The sequence below is a fragment of the Capricornis sumatraensis genome, chromosome 13, assembly GCF_032405125.1.
Source record: "Capricornis sumatraensis isolate serow.1 chromosome 13, serow.2, whole genome shotgun sequence".
Taxonomy (NCBI): Eukaryota; Metazoa; Chordata; class Mammalia; order Artiodactyla; family Bovidae; genus Capricornis; species Capricornis sumatraensis.
In genome coordinates, this window is record NC_091081.1 from 85,732,247 (window position 1) to 85,752,622 (window position 20,376).

At 43.7% G+C, this 20,376-nt stretch overlaps 1 protein-coding gene across 2 annotated transcripts in view; it reads left to right on the top strand.

The window, feature by feature from the left end:
- PACRG (parkin coregulated) overlaps positions 1-20,376 on the top strand; it is a 535,154-nt gene that overhangs the window by 487,294 nt on the left and 27,484 nt on the right. The window contains exon 9 of one of the 2 annotated variants that reach the window (XM_068985431.1): positions 19,313-19,323. The exons of the other annotated variant lie outside the window; for it this stretch is intronic. Within the exon in view, the coding sequence (XP_068841532.1) occupies positions 19,313-19,323 (11 nt within the window). The remainder of the gene's footprint in view (positions 1-19,312; positions 19,324-20,376) is intronic. 2 annotated transcript variants of the gene reach the window in all.

Here is a 20,376-nt window from a genome sequence, read left to right on the forward strand (position 1 = left end):
AGCCCTCCAACCTCTTAGGTAGCCGACTTAATACTCACTCTGTGCTGTGCAAGGCACTCTTGTAAGCATGTGGCCATATTGCATTTATTTACCTCCTTTGAATCTGCCACCTGGGTGCAGGTGGCTCAGTGCTAAAGAATCCACCTCCAGTGCAGGAGATGTGAGCTCGATCCCTGGGTCGGGAAGATCCCCCTGGAGAAGGAAATGCCACCCACTCCAGTATTCTCACCTGAACCCGGCAAAGATACGGACAGAGGAACCTGGCAGGCTACAGTCCATGGAGTCACAAAGAGTCAAACAGGACGGAGCAACTGAGCATGCATTAGGAACCAACAATGACTTAAAGCTAATAAACCATGTGCAATTACAAGTTCAGAAGGACAGTGTTCCAGGGCTAATTAGCTCAGCCTGAATCTATCAGCAGCTTCTATGTTCAGTATTGTTGTTGTTATTGTTCAGTTCAATATTGTCCATATTAGATATTTCCAAAATGGAGAAAAAAGTTACCACAAGTGTACAGAAATGTATCCCACACACTCTAAGATAAATTCTAAACTGTGTGAAAAGAGACAGACCAAGAAGAGCAGTGAGGGAATGGCCCTCGCCCCTGAGGTTGGGCTGTTTGCCTTTTGTTTGTACGCTGTCATGTTACTGGATAGTCCTCATTCTGAACCTCTGAAAAAGAAAGGGAAAGTAACTCTTCCCTGGATATCATTTCTGTCCTGAAGTGCTAAAAATACTTTCAAGTGCAATTAGCTTATTTAAGAGGCAGAAATTATATGGTTCATGGGGTCACTGGGAGGCTAACAGGGATGGGTAATATATATATTAGTGCTTTGAGCACAGTTGGAAGAAAATCTTGGTGTAAGTTCAAGGTGGCTTTGTAACTATCTAGCAGGATCAGACTGTCTGATCAAAGAGAATCACTCTGATCTACTCAGTGGTCTCGCTCTCTCTCTTTTTTTTTTTGGTTCAATAATGTATTACAAATTGACACGTGTCCATGAACACGATCTATGGCTCAGTTAGGTCACCCAGATAGGGCCACATGAATGTCAGTCACACTCTACTCTTTACTGGTTTTCATGACAAATTTGCCTGATAGTTCATGTCATTGTAGCCATCTCTGTCACCTTTTCTCAGGGGAGAAAGGGATTACAGCCTTGCAAAATATATAAATTTGCCCCAAATTGTGAAAAACAAAGAAACTGCGATGCTAGACCCAAGCCTGGCTTTTTTTTTTTTAATTGGAGGATATTTGATTTACAATGTTGTCTTGGTTTCTACCATACAGCAAGGTGAATCAGCCATAAGTATACATACATATCCCCTCCTTTTTGAGTCTCCCTCCCATCTCCCTCTCCCCATGCCTCTAGGTTGTCACAGAGCACCGAGTTGAGCTCCCTGTGTGACACAGCAGCTTCCTGCTAGCTATCTATTTTACCAATCCTAAAGGAAATCAGTCTTGAATATTCATTGGAAGGAAGGCCACCTGATGCGAAGAGCTGACTCCTTGGAAAAGACCCTGATGCTGGGAAAGATTGCAGGAGGGAGGAGAGGGGGACAACAGAGGATGAGATGGTTGGATGGCAGCACTGACTCAACGGACATGGGTTTGGGTGGACTCTGGGAGTTGGTGATGGACAGGGAGGCCTGGCGTGCTGCGGTTCATGGGGTCGCAGAGAGTCAGACACGACTGAGCGACTGAACTGAGCTGAATGTATGCATTTCAATGCTACTCTCTCAATTCATCCCACCCTCTCCTTCCCCCAGCGTGTCTGCAGGTCCATTCTCTATGTCTGTACCTGTAATCCTGCCCTGCAAATAGGATCATCAGTCCCATTTCTCTAGATTCCCTGTACACGCATTGATATATGAGATTTGTTTCTGTCCTTTGACTTAAACTTTGCTGTGTATAACAGACGCCTGGCTTTTTGACTTTACTCCTGGAGCCAGGTATTTTGCCTCCCTTCGGGGCTATCTGAGGCCTTGCAGACACAACTTGCATGGGCGTGGCGGTTGTGCCAAGGCCCCAAGGAGCCCAGGGAGAATTCTGCAACAGCCTGGCAGCCAACCGGACTCCAACGGGAGGGCCGCCCTCGCTCCCCAGGGGAGGCGCTTTGGCCTGCAAAGCTGCCCTTGAAGGTCTGCTGCCTCCACGGAAAGGGCCTGTCCCCGTGACGGCCCAGGCTGCCCACCACACACCAGGAAAGAAGCCCACGCCAGAGGAAGCTCAAGCAAGAGCTCTGTTAGACTCAAAAATGCATCACCATCACAAACCCTTCTCATCTGGATGACAAAAGCTCTGTGATAGTTTCTTCTAACCAGGCGCGTGCGCACCCGCACACACACACACACACCTGTGGGAAACTTTCTCACATTGAGCACCCATTTTTTTCTGGCACTATCTGGAACTAAAGAGCCAGAGTTAAGGTTAAAAAATGACATTCTCATTGAAATCATTTATGAAAAGCCTATTACCTGGCAATTTTCATATTTGAATGCAATTATGTTAATGTTATTAGTACATTACGAATGGTGCTAATATGATCATTGTTTTGTGTGGTATTACAGGAAATTAATTTAAATGGATTTACATATTTCCAGATAAGGGGCACTGCTCACATGGGTAAATAAAGAAGCTCTTATTCCTCGGAAGCAAAAACCAACACGAAGAGAGAGCTGGGTTGTGACTTCATTCGTCACCCTAACACAGACATGATTGTGGAGTTTCTGTTAATGTCAACATTTTGCGATTTTCAGAAGTGTTTTTCTTGTGTAAAGGAGCGATCTGAGTCAGTCTCCCAGCCCCCTGGGAGGTGTCCCTCCACTCCTTTTCATAGCCGAGGGAGCTGACAAGGGAATTAAGCAGCTCATTCCAGGTCACCCACAGTCTCGGATGGCGCGATGTTCAGACTCCAAATGCCTAGACCTCAGCTCCTACACTCCCATCACAGGGGAATGCAGCCTGGTACTCAAATCAGAGATCTAATTACAGAAGCCTGGGCCTCTGAAAGTCCCCCTGCCCAGGATTTTGCTGAGAGAAAACGATTCTCAAAGATGTGTGCTTATTCCTGCCTTTAGATGAGGCAGGCTTCCATACAGAGCATGCCCTCGGCCAGCTTCCTGCCTCTGCAGAGGAGAGCCTCCCAGACTCACTGGGCAGCTGCTCCGTGCCAGCCCCATGCTCCCGGCACTCCACCCCTGGGTCCAGCTGCGGACAGGAAACCGGCCGCTGCGTGAGCCTTGGGCCCCTGTCGGTGTCAGCTGAGGTCGTTCAAGGCCAAGAGAGAGGTCCCTGGGGGTGGCCGGGGGAAAGCTGCCTGGGGCAGGTCTTGAGCTGGCCCCGGACACGAGCTCATCTGGCTGACAGAGAGACAGGAGCATCTGAGGTCAGGGAAGCTGTGGGGATTTGCAAGGCACATTCAAGGTGAAGGCTAGACAACCGGCCGGCAGGGTAGGTTGGTAGGAACTGCCGGGGACCGATGGCGATGGTGGCGCTGGAGGGGCGGGTAGTTGGCTCCCGTCTCTTGAAAGCATGCAATTGACAAGGGGAGAAGCTGCATTTGCGAAAATGAATCTGGCGTCTGTGTGAAGAAAGAGTTGGAGCAGCAAGAGCAGGGGGTTAGGAAACCAGTCTCTTTTGCAAGAAATCTAGGCCTGGGGTGACACAGCCCTGAGTGTCTCAGAGCGGTGGCCACAGCCCCCAGCCCCAGGACAGTAACTCTGCTGAGGAAGAGAACCAAAGCTATGAACGTGCCGTCTTATGGTGACATCTGCTGTGATCAGGGCTTTCCAGTGGCTCGGCAGTAAAGAGACCGGCCTGCCAATGTAGGAGACGCGGGTTCAATCCCTGAGGTTAGAAGATCCCCCTGGAGGAGGAAATAGCAACCCCATTCCAGTAGTCTTGCCTGAAAAATCCCATGGGCAAAGGAGCCTGGAGGGCTACAGTCCACGGGGTCAAAAAGAGTCGGTCACGACTAAGTGACTGAGGACACGCACTCAGGCTAATTATCGGTGATTTCCTTCTAAACTGAAAGTTCCTAGAGGGTCAGTGCTCCACCGTATTTGCCTGTGTGTCTTCAGCACAAATAGCAGTAAATGCTTGCTGAATGAATGAGTGAGTGATGAGTGAATGAACTCACACAGACACCGAGTGAATGGATGGACTGTAATGAGGTCTGTAGGAGGGGATTTCCTGGCTAAAGACAGAGACACCAGGCATCCTGGGACGCTTGTGAGGAAGCTGCTGGGGGTCGGTCCTGGCCCTGGGGAGGCTGCCTCGGCTACTCACAGACCCAGCTAGTCCCCATCCCTTTCCCTGGATAAGGGAAGCCCCAGGTTGATGGTTCCAGGTGTTGCCCATGAGTCCTCTCAGGGATGCAAAGGCTTTCTTTCCACCTGGCGGTGGGGGCGGGCACGGGCCACTGAAGCTTCTCTTCCCAGTGAAGCCAAGGAGGGCAAGAGAGTCTCCAAGCACAGAGTGAAAGGAAAGTGATAAAACATCACTTCTACCTTATATGATCGTTGTGAGGATTCAGTGAGGTAGTAAATAGAAACTTCAGGGTTGATCATGAGGTCTGAGCAGCACACAGTGTTAGCTGTTATTATTGGTATCGTTATTGTTATTAGCCTAACCAGTTGCACGAAATTCTAAATATTTCTATTCTAGGTATAGACTAAATGAAGTTAATTCCTTAGATTTTTTAAGCAGTGAAAACTTTCCTGTATGCTCAGGCACCAGTTGCGTCCAACTCTTTGTGACCTTATGGGCTGTAGCCCACCAGGCTCCTCTGTCCATGGGATTCTCCAGGCAAGGATACTGGAGTGGGTTGCCATGCCCTCCTCCAGGGGATCATCCCGACCCAGAGATCAAACCTGCGTCTCGGGCATTGCAGGTGGATTCTTCACCACTGAGCCACTGGCGAAGCCCCATGAAAACTTTTCTACCTTCCCATAAAACAACAACTGATTTTCTAAGTAGCTAGTTGATAGGTAGGTGATTGAGGTTAATTCCATCAAGATTTTAGGTTAGTGATTAAAAAAAACAAACCTACATTGTTATATTTAGCATTTACCATAATAGAAAGTTTCTTGTTTCTAAGTCAAAGATTAATATCATAATATTTTGACTACTCTACAGTTCACTTCTGCAAATAATAATTTGATCCATAAATTGAAATGGATTTGGTGTGTCTCTATTTAACATTAAAATCATCCTGTCATCACTTTCCAATTATCTTTTCATGAAAAAAATAGTAATAGGCCCATTCCTATAAAGTCATTGGGATTTAATTGAATTAGCAGTTGTCTTTGATTAAAGCTAGCATAACTTCTTACATATCTCACATTGGTGACTTCTTTTTACCTAGGCTATCAAGATGGCTAGGAATATCCATTATAAGGCTTATGAATGGAAAACAGGAATAAGTCCAAACTACTCTTTCAGACTGACTGGATGGACGCGAGTCTGAGTGAACTCCAGGAGTTGGTGATAGACAGGGAGGCCTGGGTGCTGCGATTCATGGGGTCGCAAAGAGTCAGACACGACTGAGCAACTGAACTGAACTGAACTGACTTTCAGAACAGTAAAAAAAATACATATATTATAAAATCAGAAACTAGATTTAGATCTCAAAGATTACAAGTAAGATTAATACTGGTAAATAGCTTATAAAGAAGAAATGCAACATAGGTTAGGAATTTGTGAAACATGAGGGGGTGGGTAACATGGGGTCAGTTTAGTGTTTTGGCATCTTGTTCAGCTCGGGGCTGTTGAGCAACTTGTCTGCTGTGAATCTGCGTTTCCTGGTCAGGGTGATGGACGTGCGGCCGGAACTCTAGGGAAGCCAGCCGGACGGTTGCCCGGGAGATGTCAGAGCGGCTGGGGGCGAGGTCAGAGGCGTGCTGGGCAGGCCGGGGCCGCTGCCGAACGGCCATCTGAGCTGAGAGAGGCTTCTGCGCCCTCTGCACGCTCACGTGCTCCCCTGACCTTCCTTTTCCTTAACGCAGATTACTCATTTGCTCCGTGCAAGCAGTCTGCTGGGGGTTTGCCTCGCCTTGCCTCTCAGTTCTCAGAGCAGCGGCGTGGACTGACGGCTGCTGTGCCCCTGGGCTCGCCCAGGTCCGTGGCTTGCCCGGTCCAGCAGCCAGGCCAGGGCCGGGGTCCACGCTCCAGCTGTAGCCGTCCCCGGGAGCCACGCATCTGGGGAATTCCCCGTTCTCCAGGCCGGGCCATTTTATCAGCACACCGCTGCTCCCTGCCCTCAGTTACAGTTCGTCCTGCACCCCAGGGCTTAGGAACCGGAACAGAAAACGCCTGGAACAGGGAAGGCCGCGTGCCCAGGGTCAGATCAGAGAACCAGACGTCCAGAAAGTCCGAGAGTACTGAAGCCCCAGAGGCATCCGTGGTCCGGCTGGAAGCTTGCAGAGGCAGTGGAGCCCTGCGGATGGGTCCCCGCGAGGGGAATCCTCTGTCAGCTACACTTCCGGAGGCTTTTACCCTCCTGGTGAGGCACGGTTGGCAGAAGTCTGCAGCCTGGAGATCACCATGCTTTATCCCTGTGACCACAGGGATAAAGTGGCCACCACATCCTCCCACAAGCTGTTGGCTTCACTCTCTGTACAGCCCGGAATGGAGCATTTCTGCTTCCTGAACGTCCTGCACACCCACTAGTGGGGCCATCTCGGCCTTCTATAACTGAAGGGTTTATCTTGGCTCACTTATTTACCAAATAATCATTGATGCCTACTGTATGCCCACGTATGAGAACAGAAGGTATTCTGCTTTGAAGTCCTGACTTCTGAAAGTATTTTTCAGGCCTTATATATCCAGTGGGGTCGTCATATTTCACACTCGTTCTACAATAAGCTGTTTCCAATTAGTGCAAAGCTTAGATCATCGTCGTTTGAACAGTAGCTTGTTCCTTGAAGTATCTAATTCAGATTTTATAAAGGAAATATTACAGGGAACCTGCTTTAAAAGTTCTATTAAAATGTATATTTTTGCATATCAACTATACTTATATGTGCAGCTCTTAACTACTATAGTTTAAAAGTAGTTTATTCTTAGAAAGTACCGCGCAAATCCCATGTCACACTTAAACTGTTTACCCCATTTGTGAGTAAAGACTTGCTGAGCAAGCAAAGCTCAACGTAGTTCCTAATATATTACTACTGATTCCAAATTAGCATAGTCTGTCTTTCTCTTCTCCCTGCTGACTTTCTGGTACTTCACCAGGGTAAGCAGGTGTTGGAGAGGAAGCTAACATTCATATATGTTGTTTTGTTTTTTCATTTAGTCACTTAGTCCAGCATCCTTCTTGTGGTGTCATTTTGGCTTGTCTCAGGTCAGATTTGGAGAAGGGAATGGCAACCCACTCCAGTATTCCTGCCTGGAGAATCCCATGGACAGAGGAGCCTGGCAGTCCATGGTCCATAAGGTCACAGAGAGTCAGACACGACTGAAGTGACTAAGCGCATGCCCGACTGTTTGTGACTCCATAGACTGTAGCCCACCAGCCTCCTCTGTCCATGGGATTCTCCAAGCAAGAATACTGAAATGGGTTGCCATTCCTTTCTCCAGGGGATCTTCCCAACCCGGATATCAAACCTGGGGCTCCTGCGTTGGCAGGCAGATTCTTTATCACTGAGCCACCTGGGAAGCACGTGTGTACATTACCCCTCCTCTTAAGTGTTTATAACTAACACACAAGTTGGTATTTTTGATATGCTACTTTGGAAAGTATTCATTTAAATTAATTTTAAAAGATAAGAAATTTAGTTGATTTATAAGAAAATATAGCATGTTAATTGCAAATGAATAAAATTTAGTGGAAAAGCAAAAGTAAATTGCATACTTTGAAACTATGGGAATATTATAGGTGGTAATCTTTCATTCAAATAATTTGCATTCAAAATCTCAATAATCAGAATCTTTTATCTAACCTGACAAAATTTATGACCTCATATATTTGTACAGTAGAAATACCTGCTTCGTTTATTTCATAAGAAAATATTAGTTCAATTTGCTGTTCATATTTCTGTGCTTTTGTTTTAAATTGTTTTATGGTTCTATCAGCTATAACATCAGATTTGCCAAATTTCATTCTAAATTTTTCAAGGTTATGGTTTTGCCTGCTTTTATGTAACACTCCTTTGTGTTTTATTTTTATCCACACCTCCTTAAAAAGCTGGAAATTAGATTTAAATCACTGTTAAATTTCTCTTTCATTACATTTTCAACCTGCCTGGGCTTCCTATAGCTTTCTTCTCACACTTGTTGAATTTCTCCTTTTCCTTGGAACTTAACGTGTGTTTCCAGCCTGGGGCAGAAACACCAAAATGATGTGCTTCTCAATTTTTCCTAGTTGGTATTTTAAAATGTTCAAGCTACCTTCAACTTGGTCTCATCTGTCAAATGAATTAAAATATTTACTAGTCTGTGCTAGGTCCTAGCCACAGTCAGTTGGAAATTCCAGTTTTTAAAAGATCACATTCAGAATTATAAGAAATTACAGACAAAACCATGCAACTCCTTGAAGCAAATTTAATAAGAAATCTGGAGGATGTCTGTGAAAGAAACCATTCAGGAATGGCAAAGACGGGAGGCAATAGAGAGACATCTCTTCCTGGTTGGAGGGACTCGTTTAATGACGGTCAGTGTTTCTGCTCGTCTGGTGTCTGGGCTCAGATTTTCTCTGGACCTAGCATTGCCAGTACAAACACTCCAGGTCGGGTAGGACCACTACGAGGCCCTTCCCACCTGCTAAGAACTGAGCCTGGGAGCCAAGTCAGGCTGGCTGGGCTCTGTTGGGAATTTGAGCTTGACTGAAAGTTGGAAGAACTGAAAATGTGTGGCGATGCTTCTTCCGGGAGGGGTGTCCTTAGCTCACACCACCTCTGGGGAGAGTTTCCCTGATTCCTGCCTGCTTTCTGAGGTCTGGGTCTTCATGCTGGTTGCTGGCTTCTTCCATTCTAATAACTACCTCATACCTTTCCAATAAGATGCGTAAGTCATCTAAAGTTAGCTTGTGCTCCCTGTGAGCCAAAAGCTCAGCCTGTGTTTTGGAGTTTCCTTCATGTAGGCCGTGGGTACACTGTTGAAGTCTGTCTGCTTATTTTCAACTGCACTACTTCATTCAATTCTTTTGCTTATTCAGTTGATTCTTTAACGTTTTCCAGGTATAAAATATGTATCCTCCCCAAAGTGGCCGTATTGTCTTCTTTCTGATTTTTCACTTCTCATTTCTTTCTCTGGTGTTGTAGAATGGGGCTATTATTTGTAGTATAAAGTTAAATAACAGCGATGATAACAGTGATAAATCAAACTTTAGTGGGAATACTTTGTGATATGTTCCACAGACTTTTGTATTGAGACAGATATATTTTAACTTATAAAAGAAAGATCCCACTCTTTCTTGCTGTTAGTAGTAATGTGTTGAATATTATCCAATGTCTTATTAGCCTCTTTGGAAATAATCATCTATATTTTTCTGTGATCTTTAATATGATAAATTAAATTAATAGAATCCTTAAATAGTCTTTACATTCTGAAATAAAGCACATTTGATAATGATGCATCCTTCCTTCAATATGCTTCTGGATTTAGTTTGCTAATATTTTATTTAAGGTTTATGCTTTAATGGTTGATAGTAGTCTGTTGTTCACTTTCTCTACAGTTTTTGTGTTTTGATATAATGTTATACTTCCTCCAGAGAGAAAAATTTAGATGTTTCCCATCCTTTCACCCTAAGCTCTGGATTAGTGAAAGTCTCGTGTCTGGGCCTAGTGATTTTTTTTTTTTTTTTTTTGCAAGGAGAATAGCTCTTTGATTGCCTTTTATATTTCTCCCATAGATATAAAGTCTTTTAAGATTTTCTGTCACCTCTGGGGTCAGTTTTGACAAATTGCATTTTCCTAGAATTTTTTCAATTTATTCAAATTTTTCTGCATACAGTTGAGCAAAGTGATGTCCTATGTTTCTTTTCATGCCTTCTATTTTCGTTGCTCTCTACCTCCCCCCACCCTGCTTAGTATTATTGACACATTCTCTAATTGGTCTTGATTAGATTGGCTATTGCGTTATATCTTTTATTGACTTCTTTTTCTTTTACATTCATGCGTGCTTGGTCGTGTCTGACTGTTTGCGACCCCATGGACTGTAGCCCTCCAGCTTCCTCTCTCTGTGGGATCTTCCCAGGAAGAATAATGGAGTGGGTTGCCATTTTCTTCTCTTCTTTTTCTCTTGAAACCCATCTTTTGGATTTATTTTGTGGTTCTGCTGTTTTGACTTTCTTATTAATGAATTTAGCATTTGCTTTTAAACATTTCTTCTGTTTTGTTGCCTCTTTCCCAACATTTTGAGTTAAATTTTTAAAATTATTTTTAATTAATTTGAGATTTAAGGTAATTCATCTTTCTCTGAGCATTTTAGTGGCCTCTTAAAGCTTCTGATTTGCAGTATTTTCATTATGCTGTTTTCTTTTTCTCTGTAATTTTGGATTGCATTTCCTCTTTAACCTAAAAGTGATTTAAATAAAATCAAGTTACTTAGTATTTACCTTTGCTTCCTTAGATACACTTAATTGTCTGTCACATGATACATCAACTTCAGATAACGTTCTTTAACCCCAAACTACTGCAAATAAGGCAACCAGCAAGTTAAGTCTCCTTCCCATTTTTCCCCCTCCTTCCTGTTATTTTTTGCTAGTTGTATCTTTTCTGCATTGTTGGAGCATTTGATACTTAAATAGCTTTGCCTCCCTAATCCCTGATCTCTAAAACGTTGTTTTAGTCTTCGTGCTTCTGTTGAATCTATTCAGTGCTAGCATGAATGACGTTTATCATCTCTGGGCTGAGAAGTGACCCCCATAGTTTCCTTGTAAAGAAGAGAAACAGTACTCCCTAATGTCACATTCTCAAAGCTTCTTGTTTTGAAAACTAGTCTGACTGTTGAAAAGTTCAGACATATTTTATTTCCTCTAGTTTGCACAGATACCTGTCTACAGTCTACCAACCTTGAAAGTACCTGTGGAAAATTCTGAGACTAATACACACTTTCCTCCTTATAAGTGACTTGATTCTTTTGTCTGGTCCCCCAATTATTTTTTCTTCATATTAAAAACAAGCCTTCCTCAGCTATCAATGCAAACAAATAGAGGAAAACAACAGAATGGGAAAGACTAGAGATCTCTTCAAGAAAATTAGAGATACCAAGGGAACATTTCATGCAAAGATGGGCTCGATAAAGGACAGAAATGGTATGGACCTAACAGAAGCAGAAGATATTAAGAAGAGGTGGCAAGAATACACAGAAGAACTGTACAAAAAAGATCTTCACGACCAAGATAATCACAATGGTGTGATCACTCATCTAGAGCCAGACATCCTGGAATGTGAAGTCAAGTGGGCCTTAGAAAACATCACTACGAACAAAGCTAGTGGAGGTGATGGAATTCCACTTGAGTTGTTTCAAATCCTGAAAGATGATGCTGTGAAAGTGCTGCTCTCAATATGCTAGCAAATTTGGAACACTCAGCAGTGGCCACAGGACTGGAAAAGGTCAGCTTTCATTCCAATCCCAAAGAAAGGCAATGTTAAAGAATGCTCAAACTACTGCACAATTGCACTCATCTCACACTTGCCTGGAAAATCCCTGGACGGAGGAGGCTAGTAGGCTGCAGTCCATGGGATTGCTAAGAGTCGGACACGACTAAGCGACTTCACTTTCACTTTTCACTTTCATGCATTGGAGAAGGAAATGGCAACCAAGGCTGCCGTCTCTGGGGATACACAGAGTCGGACACGACTGAAGCAACTTAGCAGCAGCAGCACACGCTAGTAGCACATGCTAGTAAAGTAATGCTCAAAATTCTCCAAGCCAGGCTTCAGCAATACGTGAACTGTGAACTTCCACATGTTCAAGCTGAATTTAGAAAAGGCAGAGGAACCAGAGATCAAATTGCCAACATCTGCTGGATCATGGAAAAAGCAAGAGAGTTCCAGAAAAACATCTATTTCTGCTTTATTGACTATGCCAAAGCCTTTGACTGTGTGGATCACAATAAACTGTGGAAAATTCTGAAAGAGGTGGGAATACCAGACCACCTAACCTGCCTCTTGAGAAATCTGTATGCAGGTCAGGAAGCCACAGTTAGAACTGGACATGGAACAACAGACTGGTTCCAAATAGGAAAAGGAGTAGGTCAAGGCTGTGTATTGTCACCCTGCTTATTTAACTTTTATGCAGAGAACATCATGAGAAACGCTGGACTGGAAGAAACACAAGCTGGAATCAGGATTGCCGGGAGAAATATCAATAACCTGAGATATGCAGATGACACCACCCTTATGGCAGAAAGTGAAGAGGAACTAAAAAGTCTCGATGAAAGTGAAAGAGGAGAGTGAAAAAGTTGGCTTAAAGCTCAACAGTCAGAAAACAAAGATCATGGCATCCAGTCCCATCACTTCATGGCAAATAGAGGGGGAAACAGTGTCAGACTTAATTTTTTTGGGCCCCAAAATCACTGGTGATTGCAGCCATGAAATTAAAAGACACTTACTCCTTGGAAGAAAAGTTATGACCAACCTAGACAGCATATTGAAAAGCAGAGACATTACTTTACCAACAAAGGTCCGTCTAGTCAAGGCTATGGTTTTTCCAGTGGCCATGTATGGATGTGAGAGTTGGACTGTGAAGAGAGCTGAGCGCGGAAGAATTGATGCTTTTGAACTGTGGTGTTGGAGAAGACTCCTGAGAGTCCCTTGGACTGCAAGGAGATCCAACCAGTCCATTCTAAAGATCAGCCCTGGGTGTTCTTTGGAAGGAATGATGCTGAAGCTGAAACTCCAGTACTTTGGCCACCTCATGTGAAGAGTTGACTCATTGGAAAAGACTCTGATGCTGGGAGGGGTTGGGGGCAGGAGGAGAAGGGGACAACAGAGGATGAGATGGCTGGATGGCATCACCGGTTCGATGGACGTGAGTCTAAGTGAACTCCGGGAGTTGGTGATGGACAGGGAGGCCTGGCGTGCTGCGATCCATGGAGTTGCAAAGAGTCGGGCACGACTGAGCGACTGAACTGAACTGAACTGAACTGAACATAGGAGATGTGTTGGTGATACAATGTACAGTGTTGAATTTTCAAATCAGGCTATCAAGAATCAGATATCTTGCCTTTTTATTAATAACTCAAAGGACACAAGTAACTGCAAGACACAGGAAAAGCATGAAGTCAAACTGTGTAACCCCTAGTCCCTCCTGGAAATGTTAGGATTCACCCTCTTCCAGATTTAATGTTTGGAGTCTCCAAAGAATGTCTGGAGAGCATTAACTTCAGTCATAAAACATCCCCACTTTATATTCCAGTAAGTGACATTTTCTCTCCATTTTATTTGCTCTAATAAACACTAACAGGAGACCCAGCATGTGTTAACAAGGACGTCTGATCATTTTTTTCCTCTTTTCCTCCACCCTTCACCCCTCACACCATCCCCAGGGTAGAGAGGCTGGGTTACAGACCCACCCACCACTGAGCACTCTGGGTCAGCTTTCCATGATACATGCTGTGCCCTTCCAGAATACAGGTTCACGTCTTCCTCTAATTACAATGTCTTGAATAAGTCTTTTAATAGTTGTTCCGTTCCAGTGTATTTTCCCGCTGCAAGAGTCCGAATTATGTGTGTTTTAAAAATCTCTATGCCTATCTTCTCTGTCTCTCACCTTATCTCTAGACATTTTAAATGGTCCATTTCACTTTTATGTGACTGGAGGTCCCTTGTTCCTATTATCCATGTCTTTGCTGTGTTTTCTACAGAGCTCATCTTCGGTACTTCCTACAATTGGATCTTCACTTCTGTGGGGTTTTTTTTTTTTTAATCCTGGTTTTCATTCCCTCAATTGTCTTCCTGTCTATTGCCCAAGACTTTGCGGTTTTGCTCTAGGAGCTCTTTTCATGGTTGTGGTTGCTTCACTGTTTGTTAGTTTTTATCAATTAAATGTTAATAGTAAGTCAGAAGTTCCACCATCCTTGGCACGCTGGACCCACTGTGTCATTGAGTGTCTGTGAATATTCTTCCTGTGACAAGTTTCGCTGCTCCTTCCTTCTTTCCCCCTTAGATATCCATGCTATGGCCTCTCTTGTTTCATATTGCTCTCTGAGAGATGTGCTTTCCACCCAGCTGGAGGGCCTTCCTGTGACAGAAGGAGGGACCACTGCACAAAGGTGAATTGCTCTGCCTTTTACTGAAGAATCCGGGGAAATTGTTTTCTCTGCCTCGAAAGCTGAGTCGATCCAGGAGGGCATCTGCCCTGGGCCCGCCCTCTCGCCCTAGTTCCGCGCCCACTGGTGCGTCGGGAGGTGTGTCCTTCTTCCCTCCTCACCTCCCAGAGCAGGTGTGGAGGAGATCTCTGAGGATGACCCCTGCTCCAGGCGGGTCGGTTCTCGTGTCTTCTTACACATCCATTCTGCAGAGCTTCTGCCCAGCCTCGGTCCTGGCCCACCAGGTCTGGCAGCTCTTGTCCTATGCATGGGATATAAGTTTGTCACTTCAGGGGCAAGGGGGCTGTCACCTCCAGAAAATGTGTTTTTGCTGTTGTTTCCTGTGGTGACCTGCAGACCATCTCGGCCATTCACCCCAGTATGTGGCTTCCATTGCATGTCCCCAGACACAGCCCTTCGCTGACCTCCTCTGCTGTTCGGCAGGCCTAACAGCTTCTGAGCTTGCCATCTAGACCTGTGTCCTGATTTCACTGCACTTTGAGCTGATAGGGGTCACGTGGTGCACAGTCCATGGGCCCCGCAGTCCCCCACTGCACACCAAGCTAACCATGTGTGAGCAGGCCAATATTCAGTGAACTCTTACTTCGAGAAGCTGTCACTCTAAAGAGGAGTTATTACCCATCACGTGTGTAACCCCCACTGATGACAATCAATGACGTCATGACAAGTACAGTTGAAACTACTGAAGTCATGGAAGAGAAGATAATTCCTTCCAGAGCATCCTGAACATGGTCCCATTTGAACTGAAATGAGAAGGATGGAGTTTTACATCTGGAGATGGGTGGAATGCTCCAGGTACAGAAACTAGTGCAAGCAAATTTGGGCAAAACCCATGCAGGACACGTAACCAAACTGAGTCCATTTGATCTGGAGCTAGAGTGGTAGTGAGGGGAGCAGTGGGGAAAACAACCCCGGGAGTGAATGACACCCGTCTTCATTGTCAAGGAAGCCCTTGAGCTCCTGATGGAAGAGCTGAGGCTGTGCTCCAACCCAGTCACCACGAGTGTGCTCAGGAGGAACCGTGGATGGAGGAGTTGACACTTTGAAGCCAGGCCATCCTTGTGGCTCAGTTGGTAAAGAATCCGCCTGCAATGCAGGAGACCCTGGTTTGATTCCTGAGTCGGGAAGATCCTCTGGAGAAGGGAAAGTCTACCCACTCCAGGATTCTTGGGCTTCCCTTGTGGCTCAGCTGGTAAAGAATCTGCCTGCAACGCAGGAGACCTGGGTTTAACCCCTGGGTTGGGAAGATCCCCTAGAGAAGGGAAAGGCTACCCACTCCAGTATTTTGGCCTGGAGAGTTCCATGGGGTTGCAAAGAGTCCGGCACGACTTAGCGACTTTCCCTTTCACTTAGGAAGTTTAAACTTCCATGGTAGCTCAGATTCTAAAGAATCTGCTTGCAATGCAGAAAACCCCAGTTCCATTCCTGGGTCAGAAGATCCTCTGGAGGAGGAAATGGCTACCCACTCCAGTAATCTTGCCTAGAGAATTCCACGGATAGAGGAGCCTGGAAAGATACAGTCCATGGGGTCACAAAGACTTGGACACAACTGAGTGACTAATACTTAAACTTGCAATGCTATGCAAAACAGACTGAAAGGTGGGCAAAAATTTAAAAAACTGTAGCACAAGAGTTAAAAAAATAACAATAATAACAAAAATCAAAGTGAATCATTTTTTCTCCTGCTATGTGAAACCAAGGTAGTGTACATTTAATTTCATTTAATCTTGGAAGTAGAACTCTGTATTGAGCTCTCTAGAAAGAAGAGCTCTCTAGCTCTTCAGGTTTTTCACTTTGAAGATGAAGTTTAAACAACTTATATTCAATAATCACCATGTCTATAAGCAAAAAATACTCTATAAGAGTATCAATAGAATAATGATATGTAATTAAAATACACTGCATATGAGTCAGTCTGCATCGAGCCAACCTTTGATCTAGTAAATTAATAGCATAGGGAAGAAATGAGGCCTGCCTGATTTCAACATGCATTCCAAATTCAATGAACTTTACCCAATATAGCGACAGCCTTCTTTCCTTTCTTACTGAAATAAAATGTCTTAAATGTTCAAGATAGAATCAGAGGCTGATCATGTCCACAAAAATCAGATCAAATTTTGCAAGACTGTTTTTAAACTACTGTAGATTAAATCATTAGCAACAAAAGCGGTAATATGAATATTCTGACAAGGCTTTTTTTTTTTCTTCTTTTAAAGAATTATTGTTTGGATCACTTGAAGAAAAACATTGCAGTTCTCTTTTTCTCAGTGATTAAAGCATTTGAATAACATTAAGACATTTAAACCAAAGGAACCACGGAACCAAGGGGAAAAAAATCTGGCCATAGTCATGCCAGTCTTGAATCAGTCACGGAGTTGACACACATACTGATGTTAATATACACATGGGCTTGTTGTTGTTGTAGTTATTCAGAAACTAAGTTGTGTTCATCTCTTTGTGACCCCAGGGACTGCAGCACGCCAGGCTCCTCTGTCCTCCACTATCTCCCAGAGTTTGCTCAAATTCATGTCCATTGAGTCGGTGATGCCATCTAACCATTTCATCCTTTGCTGCCCCCCTTCTCCTCATGCCCTCAATCTTTCCCAGCATCAGGGTCTTTTTGAATGAGTCAGTTCTTCACATCAGGTGGCCAAAATGTTGGAGCTTCAGCTTCAGCAACGGCCCTTCCAGTGAATATTCAGGGTTGATTTCCTTCAGGATTGATTGGTTGGATCTCCTTGCAGTTCAAGGGACTCTCAAGAGTCTCCTCCAGCACTACAGTTCAAAAGCAACAATTCTTCAGTGCTCAACCTTCTTTATTTTCCAATTCTCACATCTGTACATGACCACTGGAAAAAGCATAGCTTTGACCATACAGACCTTTGTCGGCAAAACGACGTCTCTGCTTTTTAATATACTGTCCAGATGGGTCACAGCTTTCGTTCCAAGGAGCGTCTTTTAATTTCATGGCTGCAGTCACTGTCTGCAGTGATTTTGGAGTCCGAGAAAATAAAGTCTGTCACTGCTTCCACTTTTTCCCTTTTTATTTGCCATGAAGTGATGGGACAGGATGCTATGATCTTAGGTTTTTGAATGCTGAGTTTTAAGCCAGCTTTTTTACTCTCCTCAAGAAGCTTTTTAGTTCTTCTTAGCTTTCTACCGTTAGAGTGGTGTCATCTGCCTATCTGAAGTTGTTGATACTTCTCCCAGAAATCTTTTTTTGTCTTATTTATTTTTAATTATTTTATTTATTTTACTTGGAAGATAATTACTTTACAATATTGTGATGGTTTCTGCTATACATCGACATGAATCAGCCACAGATAAATGTGTGTCCCCCCCATCCTGAACCCCCCTCCCACCTCCCTCTCCACCCTTTCCCTCTGGCTTGTCCCAGAGCGCTGGCTTTGGGTGCCCTGCTTCACGCATCAAACTTGCACTGGTCAACTATTTTACATATAGTAATATACATGTTTCAATGCTGTCCTTTCAAATCATCCCACCCTTGCCTTCTCCTACAGAGTCCAAAAGTCTCTTCTTTACATTTGTGTCTCTTTTGCTGCCCTGCACGTAGAATCATTGTTACTCTCTTTCTAAATTCCATATATATGCATTAATGTACAGTATTTGTGTTTCTCTTTCTGACTTGCTTCACTCTGTATAACAGGCTCCAGTTTCATCCACCTCATTAGAACTGACTCAAATTCGTTCCTTTTTATAGCAGAGTAATACTCTGTTACTGTATATGTACCACAACTTCCTTATCCATTCATCTGCCAATGGACATCTAGCTTGCTTCCATGTCCTGCTGCTGCTACTGCTAAGTCGCCTCAGTCATGTCCGACTCTCTGCGATCCCATAGACGGCAGCCCACCAGGCTCCCCCATCCCTGGGATTCTCCGGGCAAGAACACTGGAGTGGGTTGCTGTTTCCTTCTCCAATGCATGAAAGTGAAAAGTGAAAGTGAAAGCGCTCAGTCGTGTCCGACTCTGTGCGACCCCCTGCAGCCCACCAGGCTCCCCCGTCCATGGGATTTTCCAGGCAAGAGTACTGGAGTGGGGTGCCATTGCCTTCTCTGCTATTGTAAATAGAACTGCAGTGAACACTGGGGTACACGTGTCTCTTTCAATTCTGGTTTCCTCGGGGTGTATGCCCAGCAGTGGGATAGCTGGATCATAAATAAGGCAATTCTATTCCCAGTTTTTAAGGAATCTCCACACTGTTCTCCATAGTCGCTGTACCAGTTTACATTCCCACCAGCAGTGTAAGAGGATTCCCTTTTCTCCACACCATCTCCAGCATTTATTGTTTGTAGACTTTTTGATGACGGCCATTCTGACTGGTGTGAGATGACACCTCATTGTGGTTTTGATTTGCATTTCTCTAATACTGAGTGATGCTGAACATCTTTTCATGTGTTTATTAGCCATCTGTATGTCTTCTTTGCAGAAACATCTGTTTCGTTCTTTTGCCCACCTTTTGATTGGGCTGTTCATTTTTCTGGCATTGAGCTGCTTGTGTGTTTTGGAGATTAATTCTTTGTCAGTTGTTTTGTTTGCTATTATTTTCTCCCATTCTGAAGGCTGTCTTTTCACATTGCTTATATTTTCCTTGATTGTGCAAAAGCTTTTAAGTTTAATTAGGTCTCATTTGTTTATTTTTGTTTTTATTTCCATTACTCTGTCTCCTAGCAATCTTGATTCCAGCTTGTGCTTCATCCAGCTTGGCATTTCGCATGATGTACTCTTCATAGAAATTAAATAAACAAGGTGACAATATACAGCCTTGCCGTATTCCTTTCCCAGTTTTGAACCAGCCCGTTGTTCCATGTCTAGTTCTAACCGTTTCTTCCTGACCCACATACAGGTTTCTCAGGAGACACGTAAGGTGGTCTGGTGTTCCATCTCTTTAAGAAACATTTCTTTTAAGTAGTGTTTTTTAACTCACAGGCTTATATTACTTAAAAAAAAAAAAAATGTTTCTGCCTCCCCCAGACTGGCCCTCTTAGTGCCAAAATGTTAGAATCTAAGCGAAATCCTTGGTCAAAAAAATCTCAGCTCAAATGCTGTCTCCTCCATCTCTAATTTACTATCTACAAAAATACTTGTTCCTCTTGCCTTTTTATAAAAGGAAATTCATTTTCATAGGTTTGGAATTTGAGAAGATTCAGACCATCCAGTTTTCTGTCCTTCCTTTCAGTCACCAAAAGCAATCAGAAGCCACAGTTTCTTCCTGCAACCCCAACATGGGTTTGCCCCCTCTCTGCTAGCCTATAACTCAGACCTTCAACCCCTATTGAGATAATGGCCTCACACTTGTACAAACTTGGGTAAATGTGTCCATTCTGGTGATTATTACCAAACAAAAGAAGTTCTTACCATGCTGAGATGAAACGCATTATGTGATGTTTTCATTGCTAATTCTTGGCATTAGGTACCTTCTGCATATCATAATTCAAAAATCATTTGGAGCATGTTATGCACATTGTTATAAAAGAAAATCCAAGTCAAATTTCAGTTTAACTTGAAAGATATTTCTTACTTATACTCAGTTCATGAATGTGTGTGATATTACTGTAAAGAAGCAGTTATAACCTTAAAGAATGGCGTTCGATGATTCTGTTTTGGTGATGGATGCGTATTTCAGTATCTGAATTCTCTAGTCATGTACATGAAACTGATGATTTCCAAAAAGAACTGAAAGATATGGACACTGTGACAAAGGAATTGGCTTTTCTAATTTACAGCCAGCAATTATATATCCAAAATTATTGGAAGCTAATGGCTAAATAAACTGAACAAAGAAATAGGCATGCATTTTGACTGAGATTATCTTTTCATATAATAGTTCATATTAGGGTGCCACACAGTATTATGGATAAACAAGTGTTGGATTTTTTCCAATAAAAATAATTTTAGAGCTTAATAAACAGATTGAGCTTGATTTTTTTTAATGGCTGCAATCTGTTCAAATTAGAGGACTGTGAGTGTGTGTGTGTGCGCGCGTGCGTGCACGCACATGCGCTCAGTCATGTCCAGCTCTTTGCGACCCCATGGACCACCAGGCTCCTCTGTCCACGGGATTTCCCAGGCAA